The 20,806-nt window shown below is 42.5% G+C and overlaps 1 protein-coding gene across 16 annotated transcripts in view; it reads right to left on the bottom strand.

Moving 5' to 3' along the window:
• Positions 1 to 20,806, bottom strand: part of ADD1 (adducin 1) — a 76,819-nt gene that overhangs the window by 15,851 nt on the left and 40,162 nt on the right. For 15 of the 16 annotated variants that reach the window (XM_036853700.1, XM_036853698.1, XM_036853696.1 and 12 more), the window contains exons 4-9: positions 15,674 to 15,825; positions 7,835 to 7,915; positions 7,447 to 7,596; positions 5,207 to 5,350; positions 5,005 to 5,103; positions 4,101 to 4,277 (exon numbers count right to left, since the gene is read on the bottom strand). In XM_036853700.1, coding sequence (XP_036709595.1) covers positions 4,101 to 4,277; positions 5,005 to 5,103; positions 5,207 to 5,350; positions 7,447 to 7,596; positions 7,835 to 7,915; positions 15,674 to 15,825 — 803 coding nt within the window. The remainder of the gene's footprint in view (positions 1 to 4,100; positions 4,278 to 5,004; positions 5,104 to 5,206; positions 5,351 to 7,446; positions 7,597 to 7,834; positions 7,916 to 15,673; positions 15,826 to 20,806) is intronic. The other variant, XM_036853699.1, reaches the window with a different exon arrangement.

Genomic DNA, 20,806 nt, shown 5'->3' on the forward strand with positions numbered 1-20,806 from the left:
GCAAAACCAATCTTTGCTGTTAGAAGGATGCATAGTGGTCACCCTCGGGATGGGGTAAGAGACTCAAAGGGGGATATGAGGTTCTGAGGTGCTGGTATTGTTTTTTGATACGGGTGCTGGTTACACAGTGTGTTCAGTTTTTAAAAATTAATAAACTGAACACTTAAATAGGTACACTCTCCTATTCATATATATGTATCGACAAAAAGTTAAAATTTAAAAGACCAGGGTTTACTTGCTGCTGGTTATAGTATGTTATATTAATCAACCTACTTAACACTTTTTTTCAACCTGTTAAGTCGCAGTGAAAATCTTTCAGGAAGACCAAACAAGTACACCTCATGACAACTGGTACCTGGAGAAATTACTTTACTTCTGAACGTAACAATATTTGCATTAACCTTCAACCCTGTTTCACGACCATTTGCTGTGCTTTAGAACGCCTGCCCCACTAATTCCCACCTCTGTGATGGCAGTGAGCCCACCATGCTGACCCACCTGCGTGCTAATCCCCCACAGACAGCATCTCCAAGGCAAGGATGATGTCTCACTCATCCTTCCTCTCCAGAGCTGAGCATTTGGAAGCTGTGACGGACAGACATTACAGTGGCCCCTCAAGGTCCCCACCTCCTGTAAAGCCCTTCCCCTGCAGTGTGAGCGGGACCAGCGACCTGCTTCAAACCAGCAGAACTGGGCAAAGGTGATGGGATATGTTACATAAGAGTGTAGCGCCCGACTTGAGAAAGTCTCTCTGTCCATCACTGGCTCTGAAGAAGCTGCCATGACTCCTGAGCTGTAAGAACATGAATTCTGCCCATGATGTGAGGAGTTTGGAATTGGATCCTCCACCAGTAGAGCCTTCTGATGAGAACCCAGCCCAGGCCAACACCCTGACTGCAGCCTTGTGAGACCCTAAGCCAAGGACCTAGCTCAGCTGTGCCTGGACTCCTGACCCACAGTTGCATACCTGGACCAGGTCATTTATGGCACCTTCACAACGAACGACAAGAGAATTAAGATTTGAAAGGATTACACAGGGCCAGTCACATAGGGTGAGTCAGTGGCTGCGCTCTACTTGCCAAGGTACTGTAGAAACGTTCCTCTCAATTCAGGAATTCTCTCTCCCCTCTGGGTGACTGTCCTCTTTGGGGGGTCACCACACCTTTATTACCAATCATTCCCTTAATACATTCAAAAAAGAGTGGTAATAACCCCTGAATGGAGTTGGTTGTTGTTTTGTTTACTCTTGTTTTGTAACTACCCTCAGGAAGATAGGTAAATGTCTGCACTGGCAACTTTTCCATTTATGAACATGCTTTGTTGAAGAATAATAAAAGATAACTACTCAGCTATAAAAAGACTATCTTCAGAAATACAGTTCTTATTAATTCAAGTTTCCTCTTGCTGAGAGAGCCAGGACTCTTGAGTAATTTTCATGACTTCAGAATAAACCATCCAGGACATCACAACATTTTATTCTGAGGGGGTATGGGTTTTTTCTTTATTCTTCCCCTTTAAATGCCAAACCAAACTCAGAGGCAATACTCAGTCCTCAGACCTCCTATACGGCTTATGGTTAAAAATATGGAGTCATCCCTTCTTTGAGAAGCTGGAATGGTATCTTGATTGGGCAACAAACTAGCATTTCTTCTGACTTTCTGTGTCAGAAATGTTTATGGACATTGTATGAGATACTCCTTACAGTGTGAGAATCTTCAGCTGTTCTCTACCCCACTCAATTATTAGCAAACATATACAGGTGATCAGAATGTTAAATTAAAACATGGACTAAGATCAGTGATCGATGTCCAACTTTATTTCTTACAAACCACATGGCCTTCTAATATTAAAAATAACCTGTGCACATTAAGGGCACTGAATAAAACACCTTTGCTGTAATCTCGCTTATTAATCTTTCATCCTTTATCTTCCTCCCCTATCAAACTGGAGTTACTAATTTTAATCCTCTCTCTCTCCACTTTCCAGAATGTACTGAGTGCATAAGATGTGGCAGGCTGGCGTTCCTGATTTTTATTCCTCCCTCCCGTTCCCCGCCTGACTTTTAGGTATAAGTGCAGTGAACGTCAAAGTATTTGCTAAGAGGACAGAAGAAGGGCCAGTAAGCCTGGGTCGCCCCAGCGTTCCTCGCCTTGCTGGGCCCCTCAGGGTATCGGACTCCGGATGCAGATGCCTGAGCGACCACCTCCCACTCTCAAACCTTCTCCGGGTGTGACCTCCCTGAGTCTGCACTGTCCTGGCCTGCTTCTTCCAGCGTCTTAGTGAGCTTTCTTCCTCTTGCTGCTTCCCTTGAAGCAGTCCCGGCTCATGCGCCCCGCCTCCGCCCTGCAGCTGCCTTCGTGCTCCGTCAGTGCGCACGTCACAGATGCCGGGCTGCATCCGGGACTTGTTTGTCCATTTCCCTGACTAGGCCATGAACTCCCTGAGGGCAGGAACTGTGTCCTGGTCATGGCTACAGGCTCAAGACTAGATGGTCAGTTAATGCAACCCACTTACTGAGCAAATGAATGCAGAAGTTATGGGAGGTTCACCCCTCCCTTACTGATCAAACCTACTCCTGTGACCATCACTTCTAGGCAGTTAACTCCCAGCTCTCCCTTTCCAGCAATGAACATTCTCCTAAGTCCAAAGAATTTCAGTGAGAACCCTCTGAGGACAATTAGCACACCCTGAATCAGATCCATGAATTCTTTTTCTTCCAAGATCTTCCTGAAGCCGCCCATCCCACCCGTGACCTGGTCCAGTTGTGGCAACTTTCTTTTTTTTTTTTTTTTTTTTAATATAAATTTATTTATTTATTTATGGCTGTGTTGGGTCTTTGTTTCTGTGCGAGGGCTTTCTCTAGTTGTGGCGAGCGGGGGCCACTCTTCATCGCTGTGCGCGGGCCTCTCACTGTCACGGAGCCCAGGCTCCAGACGCGCAGGCTCAGTAGTTGTGGCTCACGGGCCCAGTTGCTCCGCGGCATGTGGGATCCTCCCAGACCAGGGCTCGAACCCGTGTCCCCTGCACTGGCAGGCGGATTCTCAACCACTGCACCACCAGGGAAGCCCCATGGCAACTTTCTTAATGTGAAGCTGGCAACATGCCCTTCCAGTGGCTTCTCTGTCCCACATGCCCACGACAGGTCCTTTTTTTCTCCAGCACCTAACATCATGTGGCAGTAGGAGACTCTCTTGAATCCTATCGAAGAGGTATGACACTGCAGCAGGAAAAGGGACCCATCACAGAGCCATTTGTCTTTTAATGTGGTTGCTTCGACCCTAAGTGCCTTGTTGTGAATATTTAAAGAACTTGGCGAAATCAGAGACGGACCTGAAAGGCACGACCCTGTCCTGCTGCCGTGTCTCCAGCCGTGCCCTCACCTCTGCTACGGATGCTTTCCATCCCCCAACTCAGCCTGCCACGCTTCTACCTCTTCTTTGAGGTCCTTCTCAAGTGCCACCCTCTACATAAATTTCCTCCCTGATCCTTGCAAAAGGATGACATCCCTCACTGCAGCCACCTAACAGACTACATCCTGCCATGTACTATTAGAACATTCCTATTATGCTGAAAGCCCCTCAGCCACGCTCCTGTACCACGCTGGGCTCCACGTCCCCGCAGGAAGCAGCAGACGGTCTCCCATGCAATAAATCGGCAGCAAAGTGTGTGGAACACAGCAGTCAGGCCCCGAATAGCTAGAATTTACTGTTAAAACAAAAACAAGACACTTGGCCGACTGATCTAGAAAGTCCCCTTGACAGCTTGCTTGCGGGATGGCGGGTACTGGGCTGACCCTGTTACTCGAGGAGTTACTTATCCAACAGAGCAGACCATTCTCTGTGCTCCTGACCCCACACAGTCCAAACAAGATTACCTTTAAAAAACAAAAGGAGACAAGAAACCCTCACCTGTATATGCAATCGTAGTTTAGCTTAGAAGTTAAATTGCCCTGGTGCTTCTTCATGACTTTTGAGGGTGAAAGCATTCTGATACTGCATGAAGACAGCAATTTCACAATACTATTTCACTCACTATAAAAACACCAACATTTGTGCTGTTGGGACGAGCGCTGTAACATCAAGTGGTGGCAACATTCTTACCAGATTATCCAGCATCCGCATGAGCGCTTCAAACTCCTGCTCACCAAGCTGCCATTTGGGAGGCGATCCGCTGCCCTCCCCTGCCGGGGACCCGGGGGAACGGGATTTGGCCTTGTACTTCCCAGGATCCAGGAGGACTAAATTGTCTGGCCCTCCCGCACTGGCCAGAGTTCGAACCTTTTCCAAAACAAGCAAACACTACAGTTGGAGTTCCTTACTGATCAAGGGGGTCAGATGCCTATGAGAGATCACTTCAACAGAAATGTAGGTTTCAAAAGAAACCAAATCATTATAAGAATAAAAAATGTGAGATGGATAGTGACAGACAAATCACAAGGTTATTTTCAGAAGGTTTTCTTTAGCATGAAAAAATATTGGGTACTCAGACTTAAAGGACAAATGGGAAGACAAAGCCCTCCCAAGGTCACATGAAGGGGACTGGGGGCTGCATTACCACACAGACACAAGTCAGAGCGACAGTGAGGAGTGCACACAGGGGCTGAGCAGACTCAGCACGAGCAGCGCCCACTGCCGTGAGACTGGGGCCGCGTCTCTACGCCCTGCACCTACTTTTTCAAAAAGAGTGCGTGGAGTTCAAATGAAATGACATGTAGTAACATAAATAAAGCACCTGATAGCAGGGCTGGCATATGCTAGTACTCCATCAGTGGTAGTGACTTATGCATTTGAAAAATAAAAAGTTAGAAATGAAAAGCCCAATAATCATTTGCCGACTTAAATCAGTGAAACGGCATTTTCCCTGGTCATCTTCCAAATCCATGAGCTCATCTTTAGCAAAGAAATTGCTCACAGACTCACTGCTGCAAAACAAGTATCAAAAATCTATGGGAACCCCACAAACACCTAAGTATACTACAGACCAAACGGAACGGCCACCACCTACCTGGATCTCACATGCAACCACAAGGTTATGGATGTAATAGAAGGCCTCCTCAACGCTCTCTCCAACGGATACAAGCCCGTGATTCCGGAGAATAAGAACCTAAAGGGAGGAGACAGGAAAGCTCTATGGGCCTAGGCAAGAAGACAGATACGCTTTTCTTCTTTCCTCTGTAATTTACATACCAGATTAGATGCCTACTGACCTTGCTTTTAGGCCCCAAATTTTTCTGAATTAAAACTTTTTCTTCCTCATCAACCAGAATCCCATGATAATCATGATAAGCCACTTCTCCAAGGGACAGTGCCTCTGGGGAGATTGGCAAGAGGCCACATTTCATCGCAGAGACCTAGAGAACAACCAACACCATCAACGAAGACAAATCAGAAGCTACACACTGACGACATGGCAAATGCTTTCCTCAAAAAAATAAAGGGGGGAACATATTTTACTTTGTTCTCCTTTCAGAAATAAATGAACCCATGAATTGAAGATAAACGTTACTTCTGGGGCTCACCACCAATCTATTTTTAAAAATCAAAGCTACCACTGTCAAGGAAGGCCTCAAAAGAAATTCCAGATCTTTCTGGATTTCTCCCACACTGATTGTAAACACCAAGTGAGCTCAGATTTAATAAGATGAGTCCTGCCTGGATCTACTGCAAGGAGAGATAATGGCTTCCTCTGAAGGAGTCACAACATTGCAAAGAGGGGTTTCTGAAGGGCTGTAAGGTTTTGTGTACTTTTCATCTTAGGTTGTAGGTGAGATAGGAACACCTGAAAGTCAGATAAAAGGAGATTTATAAAGGTTTAGGATAATTATACTGTATAAATTCTCTACATTTATTTAAGTGAAAAATCTAAGTGTCCATATAGCCCTTTAATTTCCTTAACTTTCCCAAACTGACTTTAGAATATGCTAATTTTACAGGTCTTCTACCTAGACTAACAGGCCCCAAAGATTTAAATAATACATATGTAAGTGTAACAATTTCTTACAGCAAAGTTAATCTAAAAAGACAATACCAAAAAAAAAAAAAAAAAAAAAGACAATACCACAAAAAAAGGCAGTACCATATTTAATTCCTTTCACAATATCAGCCTTTCTATAAGAAGATATTTCCTTACAAAGTAAAGTTACTTTGATAATTTTTAAAACAAATTACATGCTATTTGTAATAACCATAGTCTCAAAGGTACCTCTAATGGTTCTTTAAAATGCATGGATTTTTCTTTTTTTTGCATGGATTTTTTGGGGTTGGAAAAGCATGCATTCTTTAAAGAAAAAATTACATCATCTGGAGAATGATATAACTAATAAAACTGATGCTGACATCAAGAACCATATCTTCAAAATAAAACAAACAAACCAGATCCAACATTCATCCAAACAACCCAAGATCTATGACATTAAAACATCAAGATAGAGTGAAATTCAGTATTACTTAATCAATGAGGCCATCTGTCAAACAAATAAGCCCAGGAAGTCATTAAAGTATAAAACTGGTGATAAAAAAGACAATTCTAGACAGTTCTTGAGCGCTTCGCTTTCACATGACTGTAACAACAACCAGAAAGTACATTTTCATACATACTGAGGGGTCTGAGGCTTTGTCAGGTGGCCACTTTGCACCAGAAGGGTCGAGGCTTGGTGATCAGGATGGGGCAAGCTCCTGGCAAGCTCAGGGCTCAACGGCCAAGTCTCCTAATAGTCTGCACCGTCTGTGCCCTCTTCCCCCTTCTTTTTCTATTTTTTGGCTGCGCCGCACGGCTTGAGGGGATCTTAGTTCCCCAACCAGGGACTGAACCTGGGCCAGGGCAGTGAAAGCGCCAAGCCTTAACCACTGGACCACCAGGGAACTCCCTCCCCCGGTATTACTCTCCCCAGTCACGATCCAGCCTGGGTTTCGCTAACTCCAAGCGGATCATCTGTGGGAGGCTGGCCGGTGTGTCTCTCGGCCTCAACCTCTCCATCACAGGTGCCTGGCGCCTTCCCCACAGCCCGTCAAGCAGGTTCAAGTCTCCTGCATCCCACGAACCCTTGCCTGAGCCCAGCGTCCCCCACCTACCACCCCACCTCACCCTCCCTCCTCTTCCCACTTCTCTTCTCAAACAAGGAGTCTCAATTCACTGCTGTCATTCTGCACTTCCCAGTCTCCCATACGCTGAAATCTCACTCCCCTCTTCAACACTGATTTTCTAATCGTTAAGTCTTACAACATTTTCAGACTTATTACATGTTTTTCAAAATCAGATAGTAAATGGACCCCTTAAAATATATTCTTTTAAGAAAGTCAAATGTAGTGAGGAAAAAAGATTTTTCTAATCCAACAAAATGAGGTTTGTTGACTTGGTGCAACAAGAGAGGGCAATTTGGAGGAAATGTGAAGTGCCGCTCACTGAACGGCTTTAAACTTGAAGTCTCTACCAGGGCAGCGCACTCACCGCGGCCCCTGCTGGTGTGTGAACATGCACAACACACTTCGCGTCCGGGCGTGCAGCGTAAATGGCAGAATGTAACGTGAAGCCAGCCTGATTTACCCCTAGATTAGTACTTCCACGGTCCACTGCCTCTCCTTGTAGATTGACTTTAACCTGAAATAAGAAAGCAAAGTCTTAAATATCAAGAGGATTTCATGTTATCCTAACTAGAAATTACTTAAACCAAAGTTTAAAGTGTTTATAACTAATTTTAAAAGTTTTTCCCTGAGTTAATCACACAAGAGTTTTTCCTCTTTCTTGGGTTTTACATGTCTAACGAGATTAGACGGTATTTAATTATCTAATATGACCTACATATACTTGATGCCCAAGAAGAGAAGGACATTCTTACCAAACTGGACGCAGTCACTTCACTGTAGAGAAGTCCAAAAGGTACAATGAGGAAGTGTTCCTGCTCGGAGCTCACTCTGGTCTGTGGGGAGAATTACTGAGTTAGCTCAAAAATCCTACTGAAATTATTTGCATCTCTTTCAGTCCACAGACTCACGGGTTTTTTGTGAGCATTAACTGAGCTACATAGGGACGCACTTAAGTACAGTGCCTATCACAAAGCTAAGGGGTACTGAAAGCTTTCTGTTATTATGTTGTAGTAACTTACTGGGTACATGAAGTGCATCTTGGTCACATTCATGATAATTAACTTTATAAAGAAAAAACCTTCTGGTGGCTACCAAGCCAGTATCATGTGCAAAAAGGTGACACTCCTCAAGGGTGTAATAATGAAAACCAAACCTTATTTTTTAAAAGTCAAAATGGTTTTTTTTTTTAAGTACTCAAAACCTATATGATAGTGAACAATCATAAAAATCACAAATAAGAGAGCATTCTTCCTTTCTGCCTGACCAAAAGTCTCTACACATAACATCCTCACTCCCCTGGTATCTTTCTTCCTTCCACAATATAGTTTTCTTTCAACAATACAGATTTGTCGCATACGATGGATATGTGCTAGATGCTAGTCATGTAGTGGGTGGGGGGGAAGAGTTCTGCCCTCACAAAAATATAGTCTAATTTTTATCAATATAATGATTTTGGGACAGACTCAAAAGACTTCCCAAAGCTATTAGGATGGAATACATTTACTACTGGGCTAAGAATTCTAATTAGGGTCGGGTAGGTGGAATTCAATGTTTGTGGAAAAGGCCTTATGGTGTTTAGTCCAACTTCCTAACCAGCACAGTGACTTCCGTAGTGGCCCAAAAGAAACACACACGGGGCGGAGGAGTGTCTGCTTGGACAGTGCAGTGATGCCCTCACATGGCCAGCCTCGTTCCTTCATTCAGCAAATAGTCCCGGAGGCCTTCTGCACCTGGATGCTAGGGTACGGCCGTGAACAAACAGAAGCTGGAGAGGCCTAATCACTAAACACTCTCTCTCACACTGAGCAGAAATCTGTCTGTGGTGTGCAACACACCTCCGCCCTAAACTGTAGTTTAGTCCTGGGGCGTCTGAAACTATCCCACCTGCTCCATGTCACCTTCACGCGAAACTCACTGGATTTCCTCAGCACACTAGAATGCGGACCCACAGTCATATAAGACCTGAGTTAAAACCTAGAACTGTCTATGCTGCTCTGGGGACCCTGGGCTCCTGGTCTCCTCACCCATGAAGTGGGGATGAAAGGGGTTTGTACTCACAATAAAGCTTTCAATAAATGGCATCTCTTAACTATTACACTACTGCAATAGTATTAGTGGTAGTAGGAAAGCCATCTCTACAATATCCATTCTCTATAAATCTCTGCTACTAGGCCTCTGCTCCTTTTTAGTTGTTTCGAAAATGCTGGGAATTCCCTGGCAGTCCAGTGGTTAGGACTCCGCACTTTCACTACCGAGGGGCCAGAAAGTATTTGGGCCTTTCCAAAATTTTGGGCCTTTCCCCCAAATATTTTCCCATTAATTATAAGTTAGCCAGGTTTTTTAACCCTAAAATCAGTTCTTTTATTTTATAAAGGATGCTGATCTTTTTAACTATCTTAATCAAAACTATGCAAATTCCCCAATTCCCAAACTGGGTCAAAACAAAACTTAAACAAGGAATTACTCTGTGTATTTATTGGCTGGGATGCAGAAAAATAAGGTTGCAAACAGGGAAAAATTAAATGTCAGATATTTTTAATTTTATTTATTTATTTTTTTGGCTGCATTGGATCTTTGTTGCAGCGCGTGGGCTTTCTCTAGTTGAGGCGAGCGGGAGTTACTCTTTGTTGTGGTGCGCAAGCTTCTCATTGCGGTGGCTTCTCTTTTTGCGGAGCATGGACTCTAGGTGCGCGGATTTCAGCTGCTGCAGCACACAGGCTCAGTACTTGCGGCACAAGGGTCCTAGAGCGCATGGGCCTCAGTAGTTGCGGCGCATAGGCTCTTAGAGTGCAGGCTCAGTAGTTGTGGCACGCGGGCTCAATAGTTGTGGCTCACAGGCTCTTAGAGCGCAGGCTCAGTAGTTGTGGCGCATGGGCTTAGTTGCTCTGTGGCATGTGGGATCTTCCCAGACCAGGGATGGAACCCGTGTTCCCTGAACTGGCAGGCAGATTCTTAACCACTGTGCCACAACGGAAGTCCCATGTCAGATATTTTTGCTTATTTTAAAAGTTTTTATTTCGAAACATACCTGTAAAAAAGTATTTAGCAGGTATATGTACAATTTAAGTATAATAAATCAAACGCCCATGTACCTTTCAACCAGCTTCAGAAACAAAATAAATCTAATATTTCTGAAGCTGTTTCTTTCCCCCCATATCCCATAAGTAATCACTATCCTGAGTTACGTGTTAAGCATTTTGTTTCTTTTCCTTACAGTTTTACTTTATATATATTCATCCCTAAGCAATGTATTGCTTAATTTTTATCTGTTTGTGAACTTCATGTAATTGCAATCATACTGTATTTTTCGGTGACTTTTTTTCCTCAACACTATTTCTGAGATTCCTCCAGATGGTATACAACATGGCAATAATTTATTCATCCTCATTGCTGTATAGTGTCTATTGGATGAATATACAATTTATGTATCCATCTTCTGTCAATGGACGTGGTTTTCATTTTGCCATTAAAAACAATGCTATGAACATTCTTATACCTGTCTCCTAGTGTACATGGTACAAGTTTCTCCAGGGTAACAAAGTAGTAGATGAAGCCAAATTATTTTCCAAAGGGCCTAATTAAATGTACACTCCTGCTAGTAGTATATGATAGTTCTGTGCTTCTATAAACATCTTTCCTAAAAATTAAAATCTGATGTCCATGAAATGGTATTCCATTGTGACTTTATAATTTCCCAGTTACAACTGAGTTGAGCAACATTTCATATTTTTATAAGCCAGTCTTATTTCCCCTTCTGTGAAATTCCTATAAATTGACTTGTCTGTTGTCCATTTTATACTGGTTTGCTTATTCATAGTTCTTTATCTATTCTGGATACTAATTTCTTGTTGGCTAACCGTGAGGCAAAATCTTCTAGGTTGTAAGCTTTTAGTTTCATTCTCTTTATGGTGTCTTTTAATGATGAGAAATTTGTTTATTTTAATGTAGTCAAATGATTTATTCATCTTTTCTTTTATGATAAGTGCTTTTGTGTCTTAAGACAACTTTCCTTAAGTCAGAGGTTAAAGGTAAATGATTTTTGCTTATACTGATCCTAAAATTTTTTAAGTATTATCTTTCACATTTAATGCTTAATTCATTGGAATTGCTTTGTGACTCTATACAGTATAAGGTAAGAATCCAATACAATTTTCCAATTCTAATTTTTCAATCTAATTGTGCCAGCACCAATTATAGCCTGGTCCATCATTCTTCCCTTGATGATCTGCAATGCAGACTCTTTTGTATATCTGATTTTTTTTTTTAATATTTATTTATTTATTTGGGTGCACCGGGTCTTAGTTGAGGCATGCAGGATCTTCATTGTAGCATGCGGGATCTAGTTCCCTGACCAGAGATTGAACTCAGGCCCCCTGAACTGGGACCGTGGAGTCTTAACCACTGGACCACCAGGGAAGTCCCTGTATATCTGATTTCAATACATAAAGATCCAGTTCTGAGCTCTGTCCCACTGGTTTATCTGTTTCTGCCTTTCCCCAAAGCACACTATTTTAGTTACCATCACTTTATAAGTTTGACACTTGATAGGAAAAAATATCTCCTTACCTAGTTCTTCAGGAGTTATGTATTCTAAGCCTTTTTTCCTCCACATAAATTTTAGAAGCACACTCATGCTATCAGGTCCCACACTAAAAAAATACTACATAGCCAGTTTTACTCACTTTTTTCTTTGTCTATATATATACACATAATTCATATAAACAGTATACATTTTATATTTTCTTTTTTTTTTAATTTTTATTTATTTATTTATTTATTTATGGCTGTGTTGGGTCTTCGTTTCTCTGCGAGGGCTTTCTCTAGTTGTGGCAAGTGGGGGCCACTCTTCACTGCGGTGCGCGGGCCTCTCATTATCGCGGCCTCTCTTGTTGCGGAGCACAGGCTCCAGACGCGCAGGCTCAGTAATTGTGGCTCACGGGCCTAGGTGCTCCGCGGCATGTGGGATCTTCCCAGACCAGGGCTCGAACCCATGTCCCCTGCATTGGCAGGCAGATTCTCAACCACTGTGCCACCAGGGAAGCCCTATTTTCTATTTTATAATAATTATTTTCCATGGTTTCACATGGTCTTTATCAATTATTTTTCATAGTATGTAACATTCCCTCAAGCAGATGTTGAATAACTGAGCCATTTCCCACCTACTGATGGATATTGACTCAAATTTTTTTATTATTATAGATAATGCTATAATAAATATATTTATACATCATGTTTTCTTCTTTGACTTCTTTCCTTAACATATATTTCCAAGAGTGAGCTTAACAGATCTACATATTATTATGGAAAAAGCTTAAAATATACAATTTTCAGAATCTGAAACAAAAAGGAGAAAGTGCTAAATACTGATGTAGACTGAAAAAAGAGAGGTCATTTCAAAGTAAGTTTTCTAGTCCCTGATGGCCTAGCACTGGTCTAACTGCGAGTCTTCCCACATCTAATGCCCCTTCTCTGTGCACAAGGAATGAGCGCTAACGTCATTCCCCGAAAACCAAATACACCCAACTCACTATCTCTGGCAGAGATCCCTATCATGTCCTCAGAACACAGTCACTGTGGACCCGCCGCCACCTCTGGAGCCCACCACCTCGGAGGGTTAGCATTCCGTGGAATCCAGAATGGAGGTGAACCTAGCACTCCACTGACACCAAGAGGCATTTAGGGACGGAAGGACCCTGCCATCGGCTAAGTGCCACCAAGAGAGGAAGCCCAGCCCATGTGCCAACTGGGCTATCCTGTCTTTTGACACCCCCGCTCAAAAGCTTCTCTAAATCCAAAGCAATCTTAAGACAGAGATGTAATTCAGACAATCATCTCCAATCCTCTAACACCTGTTAGCACTTTTAAATCCCTTTAGCAGAAAATCCCTATTGCCCTCCTTCAAAGAAAGGGCACGATGACCTGTGAGCACTTTTTGGCTGCGCTGATCCTGTTAATATTTCTTTTCTGTTACATCTATATATGATAACGCCCAGACTGAGAAACCAAAAGATGGATGCTATAAATAGTTAAAGAAACAAAAACAAAAACTTTCTTCCTCAAAGATTCTCTAGTTCACAAGATATAAGAAATATGTTTTGTAACTTGAATTTCTTTTTTACTCAGTGTTAAGTCCCAAACAGATCACTTACAGAAAAGCAAACACCTAACTAATGTTTTAATTTTGCCAAAAATTATTTATTTTTCCTAAATAATTAAAGGGGAAAAAATGAGCAATTTAAGCAATTCAAACTTATTTAAATAGCATTCATAATAGGACTAGTAGTAAACAGCTTTTAAAACCCCCAGAGAATGTAAGGCTGGCATTAAGCCAAGGATTACATTTCCTCTTAGCACTGTAACATTTTCAAGGAACTAATTTTTAGGCAACCATTTAGCATTAAATCTCTACACAGACATTCTGTCAAGTATAATTAGCCACAGAGGCCAGCAATTTCCACGCAGGCACAAGGAAGAGAGCCAGCACTTGTGGGAGGTTAACTGGATCCACTGACCAAATATCAAAAGGCACCATGGAGTCCCGTTTGATAATTTTACTAAGGCAGAATTTCAGTTCAACTGGAGGCTTCACTCCATCATTCAGCCAAGAGTTCAGTGTGTGCCTCCTCTGTGCCCAGCACAGGAACTCTTCCCAGGACACGGCTGGAGGCTCCCTTCATGGAGCTGATGTGGACGACGAGCAAACGTACAGTATGGATGATGGTAACTGCTGTGGGGGAAATAAAGCAGGCGTGCTGGGGTGGAAGTAACATTCCACAAGCATGACAGCATGGATACAACAGGGTCAGGTCTGCGTTTTGAAAGGTTCACTTTAGCGGCAATGTGGAGAACAGAGGGGAGGGTAACTCGGTATATCTGGCAAAGATCCCTACCACATCCCAGAAGCACAGTGCACTGGTCACAAAGGTGGGCTTCAGACTACCATCAGAGAGCATTCCTTGGAGTCAAGAATGGAGCTGGGAACCTCCCTGGTGGTCCACTGGGTAAGACTCTGTGCGCCCAATGCAGGGGGCCCGTGTTCAATCCCTGGTCAGGGAACTAGATCCTGCATGCATGCCGCAACTAAGAGTTTGCATGCCACAACTAAGAGTCCGCCTGCCGCAACTAAGAAGCCCACATCCAGCAACTAAGATCCTTTCACAGCCAAAACAAATAAATAAATACTTAAAAAAAAAAAAAGAATGGAGCTGAACTAAGCACTGCTGGTTATGAGTCCACAAGTAAAAAACACCTACACATGTGTATTAAGTATTGTGTGTACTGAGTGTGTTGAGTATGGAGAAAAGGGTAAAACGATTTAAACGTCTGTTAATGCTGGTTATCTCAAGGGGGATAAGAGTATTCACAGGATTATGATTTCTTCTTTCAACGTCTGTGTAAGGGACGCTTGCCACAATAAGCAGACACTATATTAATAATTTAAAATATCCAATAAGAGGCTTCCCTGGCGGCACAGTGGTTAAGAATCCTCCTGCCAATGCAGGGGACACGGGTTTGAGCCCTGGTCCGGGAAGATCCCACATGCCAAGGAGCAACTAAGCCCGTGCGCCACAACTACTGAGCCTGCACTCTAGAGCCTGTGAGCCACAACTATTGAGCCTGTGCGCCACAACTACTGAAGCCCGCGCACCCTAGAGCCTGTGCTCCTCGACGAGAAGCCACCACAATGAGAAGCATGCACACTGCAACCAAGAGTAGCCCCTGCTCACCGCAACTAGAGAAACCCTGAGCACAGCAACGAAGACCCAATGCAGCCAAAAAATAAATAAATTTATTAAAAAACAAAAAAAGGGGGCTTCCCTGGTGGCGCAGTGGTTGAGAATCTGCCTGCCAACGCAGGGGACGCGGGTTTGAGCCCTGGTCTGGGAAGATCCCATATGCCGCGGAGCAGCTGGGCCCGTGGGCCACAACGGCTGAGCCTGCGCGTCTGGAGCCTGTGCTCCGCAACAAGAGAGGCCGCGACAGTGAGAGGCCCGTGCACTGCGATGGGGAGTGGCCCCCGCTTGCCACAGCTGGAGAAGGCCCTCGCACAGAAACTAAGACCCAACACACCCAAAAATAAAATAAATAAATTAAAAAACAAAAACAAAAAGAAAAACATTAAAGAGGCATGGTCTCTAAATATAAACCTTTAAAAAAAAACAAAAAACAAAAAAAGAATGAATTGAAGAAACTAGAGGTCCTGATAATGTTGAAAAATGGCTAAAACTGGAATATCTGAAGAAATAAGTATGAGAGATAGAAGGCTTTGGTCAAAGTAGGAAAGAAAACATCTTCATTCTTGATTTTTTAGGCATAAAGAGAACTTTAGGAACCACCTATAATTTGGTAAACGCTCATTTATTAGGTTAGCAAGCAAGCAAGAAGTTTTAAAGAACTACTGGTTCTCATAATTTTTAATTCAAACTGGCTAATTCTCAGATTATTATACTCTGCAGTCAGCAATCAGAAGGAAGGTGTTCCAAGATTTACTTCAGCTCAGCCAGATTCCCTCTTCCCCTAAATGAAAACAGGTGGTGCCAGACACATACTATTCCACTTATCATTCAGTTACTACCCCATTTAATACTCACTGTGATGTGATTGTAGATAAGCTGAGACCATCCAAAGAGATCTGCTAGTCGGTAAAACGCTGCCAGTTTACACCGCAATAACTTCTCCCCTTTGTCATAGGCAATAGAATCAGATCCTCTAAGGTCATTCACAGGAGTCACCATACCAAGACCTGAAATAAAAAAAGAAACAAGACTCAAAGATTTAATAATTCTTGTCAAATGTAAATCAAATAACAGTTGAGATATTAAACATCCCACAATGGGCCATAAGGTAAGTCTTGAAAACGTCAAAGACTATTTCATAAAGACCAAGTTCCCCAACATTAATACAACTAAGGTAGAAGTCAATAACAGAAAGGTAATAAAATTTGTAGGATGCAGTAAAGCAAAACTTAGAAGGTAATTTACAGTATTAAACATATACATTATGGGGCTTCCCTGGTGGCGCAGTGGTTAAGAATCCACCTGCCAATGCAGGGGACACGGGTTCGAGTCCTGGTCTGGGAAGATCTCACATGCAGCGGAGCAACTAAGCCCGTGCACCACAACTACTGAGCCTGCCCTCTAGAGCCCACGAGCCACAACTACTGAAGCCTGCGTGCCTAGAGCCCGTGCTCCACAACAAGAGAAGCCACCACAATGAGAAGCCCACGCACCACAACAAAGAGTAGCCCCCGCTCACCGCAACTAGAGAAAACCTGCACGCAGCAACAAAGACCCAACGCAGTCAAAAATAATAAATAAGTAAATACGTAAATAAATTTATTAAAAAAATAAAAAAAGAGGTGAGAGGAGCAGAGGGGAAGATGGGGTTGGGAACAAGAGAAAAGAAAAGAAAACAAGAGAAAAGACCCAGATAAAAGCAAGGGAGGAGAATTAAATAAGCTGCCATATTTTTTAGCACTTCACAAAAACAACAGAAGAGGGAGCTCTAGAGTCAGGATTCCTGAACTAGACTCCTCCAGGAAAACTAATTCCGTGTAAAATGAACAGAAAAATATCATCATCAAATACCACACAAAAATTATTCAAAGAGGGCTTCCGTGGTGGTGCAGTGGTTAAGAATCCACCTGCCAATGCAGGGGACACGGGTCCGAGCCCTAGTCCGGGAAGATCCCACATGCTGAGGAGCAACTAAGCCCGTGCACCACAACTACTGAGCCTGTGCTCTAGAGCCCACGAGCCACAACTACTGGGCCCACGCGCCGCAATTACTGAAGCCCGCGTGCCTAGAGCCCGTGCTCCGCAACAAGAGAAGCCACGGCAATGAGAAGCCCACGCACCACAACGAAGAGTGGCCTCCACTCTCCACAACTAGAGAAAGCCCACACACAGCAACGAAGACCCTATGCAGCCAAAAATAAATAAATAAATAAAATAAATAAATTTTAAAAATAAATTATTAAAAGAAAAAGGAGCAAAATCACATTCCTATGCATAACAAAAGCACACAAGAAAGACATATCCACAAAACAAATGAAAACTATAACCTATCATTTCATAAAAGATAAAGAAAGGCATTAATAATAAAAGATATGAAAAAATTTTAATATAATTAGAAAAATTCAGAAATGAGGTCTGGAATATAAAAGGAATTAGATATAAATGAAAAATAATTTTAAAAACAAATACTAAAAACATCATAAAGGTGAAAGAGGAGAAAAACTTTTTAAATCATAAAGAAATGAAGAAAGTGACAAAAAGGACTTGAGAAAACGTGAGGGTTAAAGAAGTCAGACAAGGAAAATCCAACATGCGCATACCAGGAAACAAAAGCAAGGGAACAGAATGAATACTAAAAACCAATTCAAGAAAACACTCTGAAAATAAAAAAGATTTGGAAGGGCACATCATCTGAGAAAATTGCCTAGAAGGACGAACGAACACCAAGACATATTCTGGTAAAATTTCTGGACTCTAAAGAAAAAGGAAAATAGTTTATGAGCATCAAGGAAAAGAAACCAAGTAACTTATATGGAAAGATTGTCTTCAAATTCTAAGAAAATGAATTACGCATTTAAGATACACAAAATAGGAAAATGTGAGCCAATGATTTTATACCCAAACTAAACCAAATTAACATTGACATATAAAGGCCACGACGCAAGAACGCAGAAATCCTTTCCACAAGTGTTTTCTGGGAAATCTACTATAAAAGGAACTTTAGACAACCAAACTGACTAAAGGGGCACTGATACAAGGACTGGTGGTGAGCATTAAATATATATTTATTACAGAATTAAGTTATTAATTGTAACACAAAATGAACGTAAAAACAAGACCATAACATGTAATGGTTATATGCTCTGACAACAGAGAATATAACTATTTTAAAACATGAAGAGAGAACATATTATTGGTATAGGATTGATACCGTGTGTGGTATGTGGGAGAAAGCAAATGAGTTACTAAGTAATATTCTAGTTTTGTTATTCCTGGTGTCCTGGAGAACCAGAATTCTTGTTGTAGAAGAAAGAAAAACAAATGTTAGATAGAAGAGGTTAAGTAAAAACCCCTTAGACCTGAATTTTAATTGGAATTATAATTCCAATATATTTATAATTATACTTACAATTCCAATTTATCAGTATAGTATACAAATCACAAGGTAATTTTTAAAAACAAATTTATTTATTTATTTGTTTATTTTTGGCTGCATTGGGTCTTCGTTGCTGTGCGCGGGCTTTCTCTAGTTGCGGTGAGCAGGGGCTACTCTTTGTTGCAGTGCGCGGGCTTCTCACTGCGGTGGTTTCTCTTGTTGCGGAGCACAGGCTCTAGTTGCGCGGGCTTCAGTAGCCGTGGCTCGCGGGCTCTAGAGCGCAGGCTCAGTAGTTGTGGCGCACAGGCTTAGCTGCTCCGCGGCATGTGGGATCTTCCCAGACCAGGGCTTGAACCCGTGTCCCCTGCATTGGCAGGCGGATTCTTAGGAAACCTCCCAAAGGTAATTTATATTTCCTAGCTCTATCCACTAAAAAGGCCTAAAAAGAATAACTAACCAGTCAGTAGCAAACAGCATTCCTAGCACCCAGATTAAAATTTCATTTCTCACAAAAAGAAATCAAGGTTTCTTAGAGAAATGGCTGACTCCGGATGTGGGGCAGGAAATGTACAAGATGAGCCTAGAACATCTCCTGTGGGAGGTGGCTTGGAAGCTGTCAAAGACTACTAGGCTCAGGAGTCAACTTGGAGAGGTTCTCTTTCGTCAAAGGTGGGACAATGTGAGTAGTATCAAAAAGGATAACTGCAATGTTTTGAAACACATTAAATATATTTAAATCTCTGCAGGGACTTCCCTGGTGGCGCAGTGGTTAAGACTTTGTGCTCCCAATGCAGGGGGCCCGGGTTCGATCCCTGGTCCGGGAACTAGATCCCACATGCATGCTGCAACTAAGAGTTCTCATGCCACAAAACTAAGGAAGCCAGCGAGCCGTAACTAAGGAGCCCACAAGCTGCAATTAAGGAGCCCGCATACCACAACTATGGAGCCCATGTGCCGCAACTAAGGAGCCGGCGAGCCACAGGAGCCCTCGAGCCTCAACTAAGGAGCCTGTGAGCTGCAACTAAGGAGCCTGGCTGCTGCAACTAAGACCCGACACAACCAAATAAATAAATTTTTTTAAAAATCTATGCATTCAAAATAATATTAAAGAAATAGTAATTGGTCACTTTAGAAGATGACAGGAAACCAACTTCTCATTTTGAACGGTTACCTTCATACAAACCGTACCACGGGGTAAGCAAAAGAGCTGAGAGGAAGTTTCTTTTTGTGCGTGTGGGTTGAAGGCTGACTTCCAACAGATCTCAGCAACGAAGCTGCTCTGCTCCATATGAAACCCTGACCAACAAGCAGGTCATCTATGAATGGTTTGGCACCAGCCTCCCTGCAATCATGCGTTGAGTGACAGAGAATGAGGCAGCCCCCTTTCTGGCCGTGCCCCATTTCCCAGAGGAGTTTCCCTTTACAGGAATATTCTAACTAGTGAATACAGAAGGAGGAATGACAAAACTAAAGTATCACCATCTTGGAACCTTTGTTAAATTAACGGATCTAGGCACGGAGCACCAATGGCTGCTACAGCACAAATGGCAGCAAGCAGACTTGTGCGCCTGCGGGTAGAACACAGTGCCACCTATGAAGTGAGCTTGCCAAAGAACAAAATTCAAATACAGCCAAGCTTCTAGACCCAGCCACCAATTTACTGTAAATACAAAAGAAAAAAGAACATATGGGCACCATGGAGATGGAATCAGCAAAGTTCAAGACTGTAGCAAACTCTACAGATCAACAAAACCCATTTCCTTTAAAGTGCGAGGAGAAAAAGAGAGATGGAGGGGCAACTTGGAGCTTTAAAAATGCTTAAGAGACAGTAAGTAAAAAAAGACAAATACTAAACCATAATATTTAAGGATAACCATTTGGGTGATATAACTATAAAGAAAAGCAAGGCAGTGATACCATTCAAGTCAAGATGGTGATTCCTTTTAAGAGGGCAAGCAACTGATAAAACTTTATTTCTTAACCAGGGTGCTGGTTATAAAGGCGTTCACCTTAAACCATTCATAAGTTATATATCATTTTGTTCTATGCCATCTACATATGTTATATTCCACAACAAAGGTTAAAATTCACATTAAAATTTTTTATATTTAAGAAGTAAACTATTAGATACAATTAAAACTAGATTTTCTTCTTCCTTCTTTTTTTGGTGTGGTACTATTAAAATTTCCTTTATCTCTGACTAGAAAACAATATGTGAGTAAATATATTACATTGTCCTTTATTATCTAATTCATATAAATATCACTAGAATCCATTAAGAATCCACGTGAGAACTTCCCTGGTGGCGCAGTGGTTAAGAATCCGCCTGCTAATGCAGGGGACATGGGTTCGACCCCTGGTCCGAGAAGATCCCACATGCCGTGGAGCTACTAAGCCGTGCGCCACAACTACTGAGCCTGCGCTCTAGAGCCCGTGGGCCACAACTACTGAACCCACACAACACAACTACTGAAGCCCATGCGCCTAGAGCCCGTGCTCTGCAACAAGAGAAGCCACCGCAATGAGAAGCCCGTGCACTGCAACAAAGAGTAGCCCCCGCCGCTCGCCGCAACTAGAGAAAGCCAGTGTGCAGCAACGAAGACCCAATGCAG

Source organism: Balaenoptera musculus, chromosome 5, assembly GCF_009873245.2.
Source record: "Balaenoptera musculus isolate JJ_BM4_2016_0621 chromosome 5, mBalMus1.pri.v3, whole genome shotgun sequence".
In the NCBI taxonomy this organism is placed as follows: domain Eukaryota; kingdom Metazoa; phylum Chordata; class Mammalia; order Artiodactyla; family Balaenopteridae; genus Balaenoptera; species Balaenoptera musculus.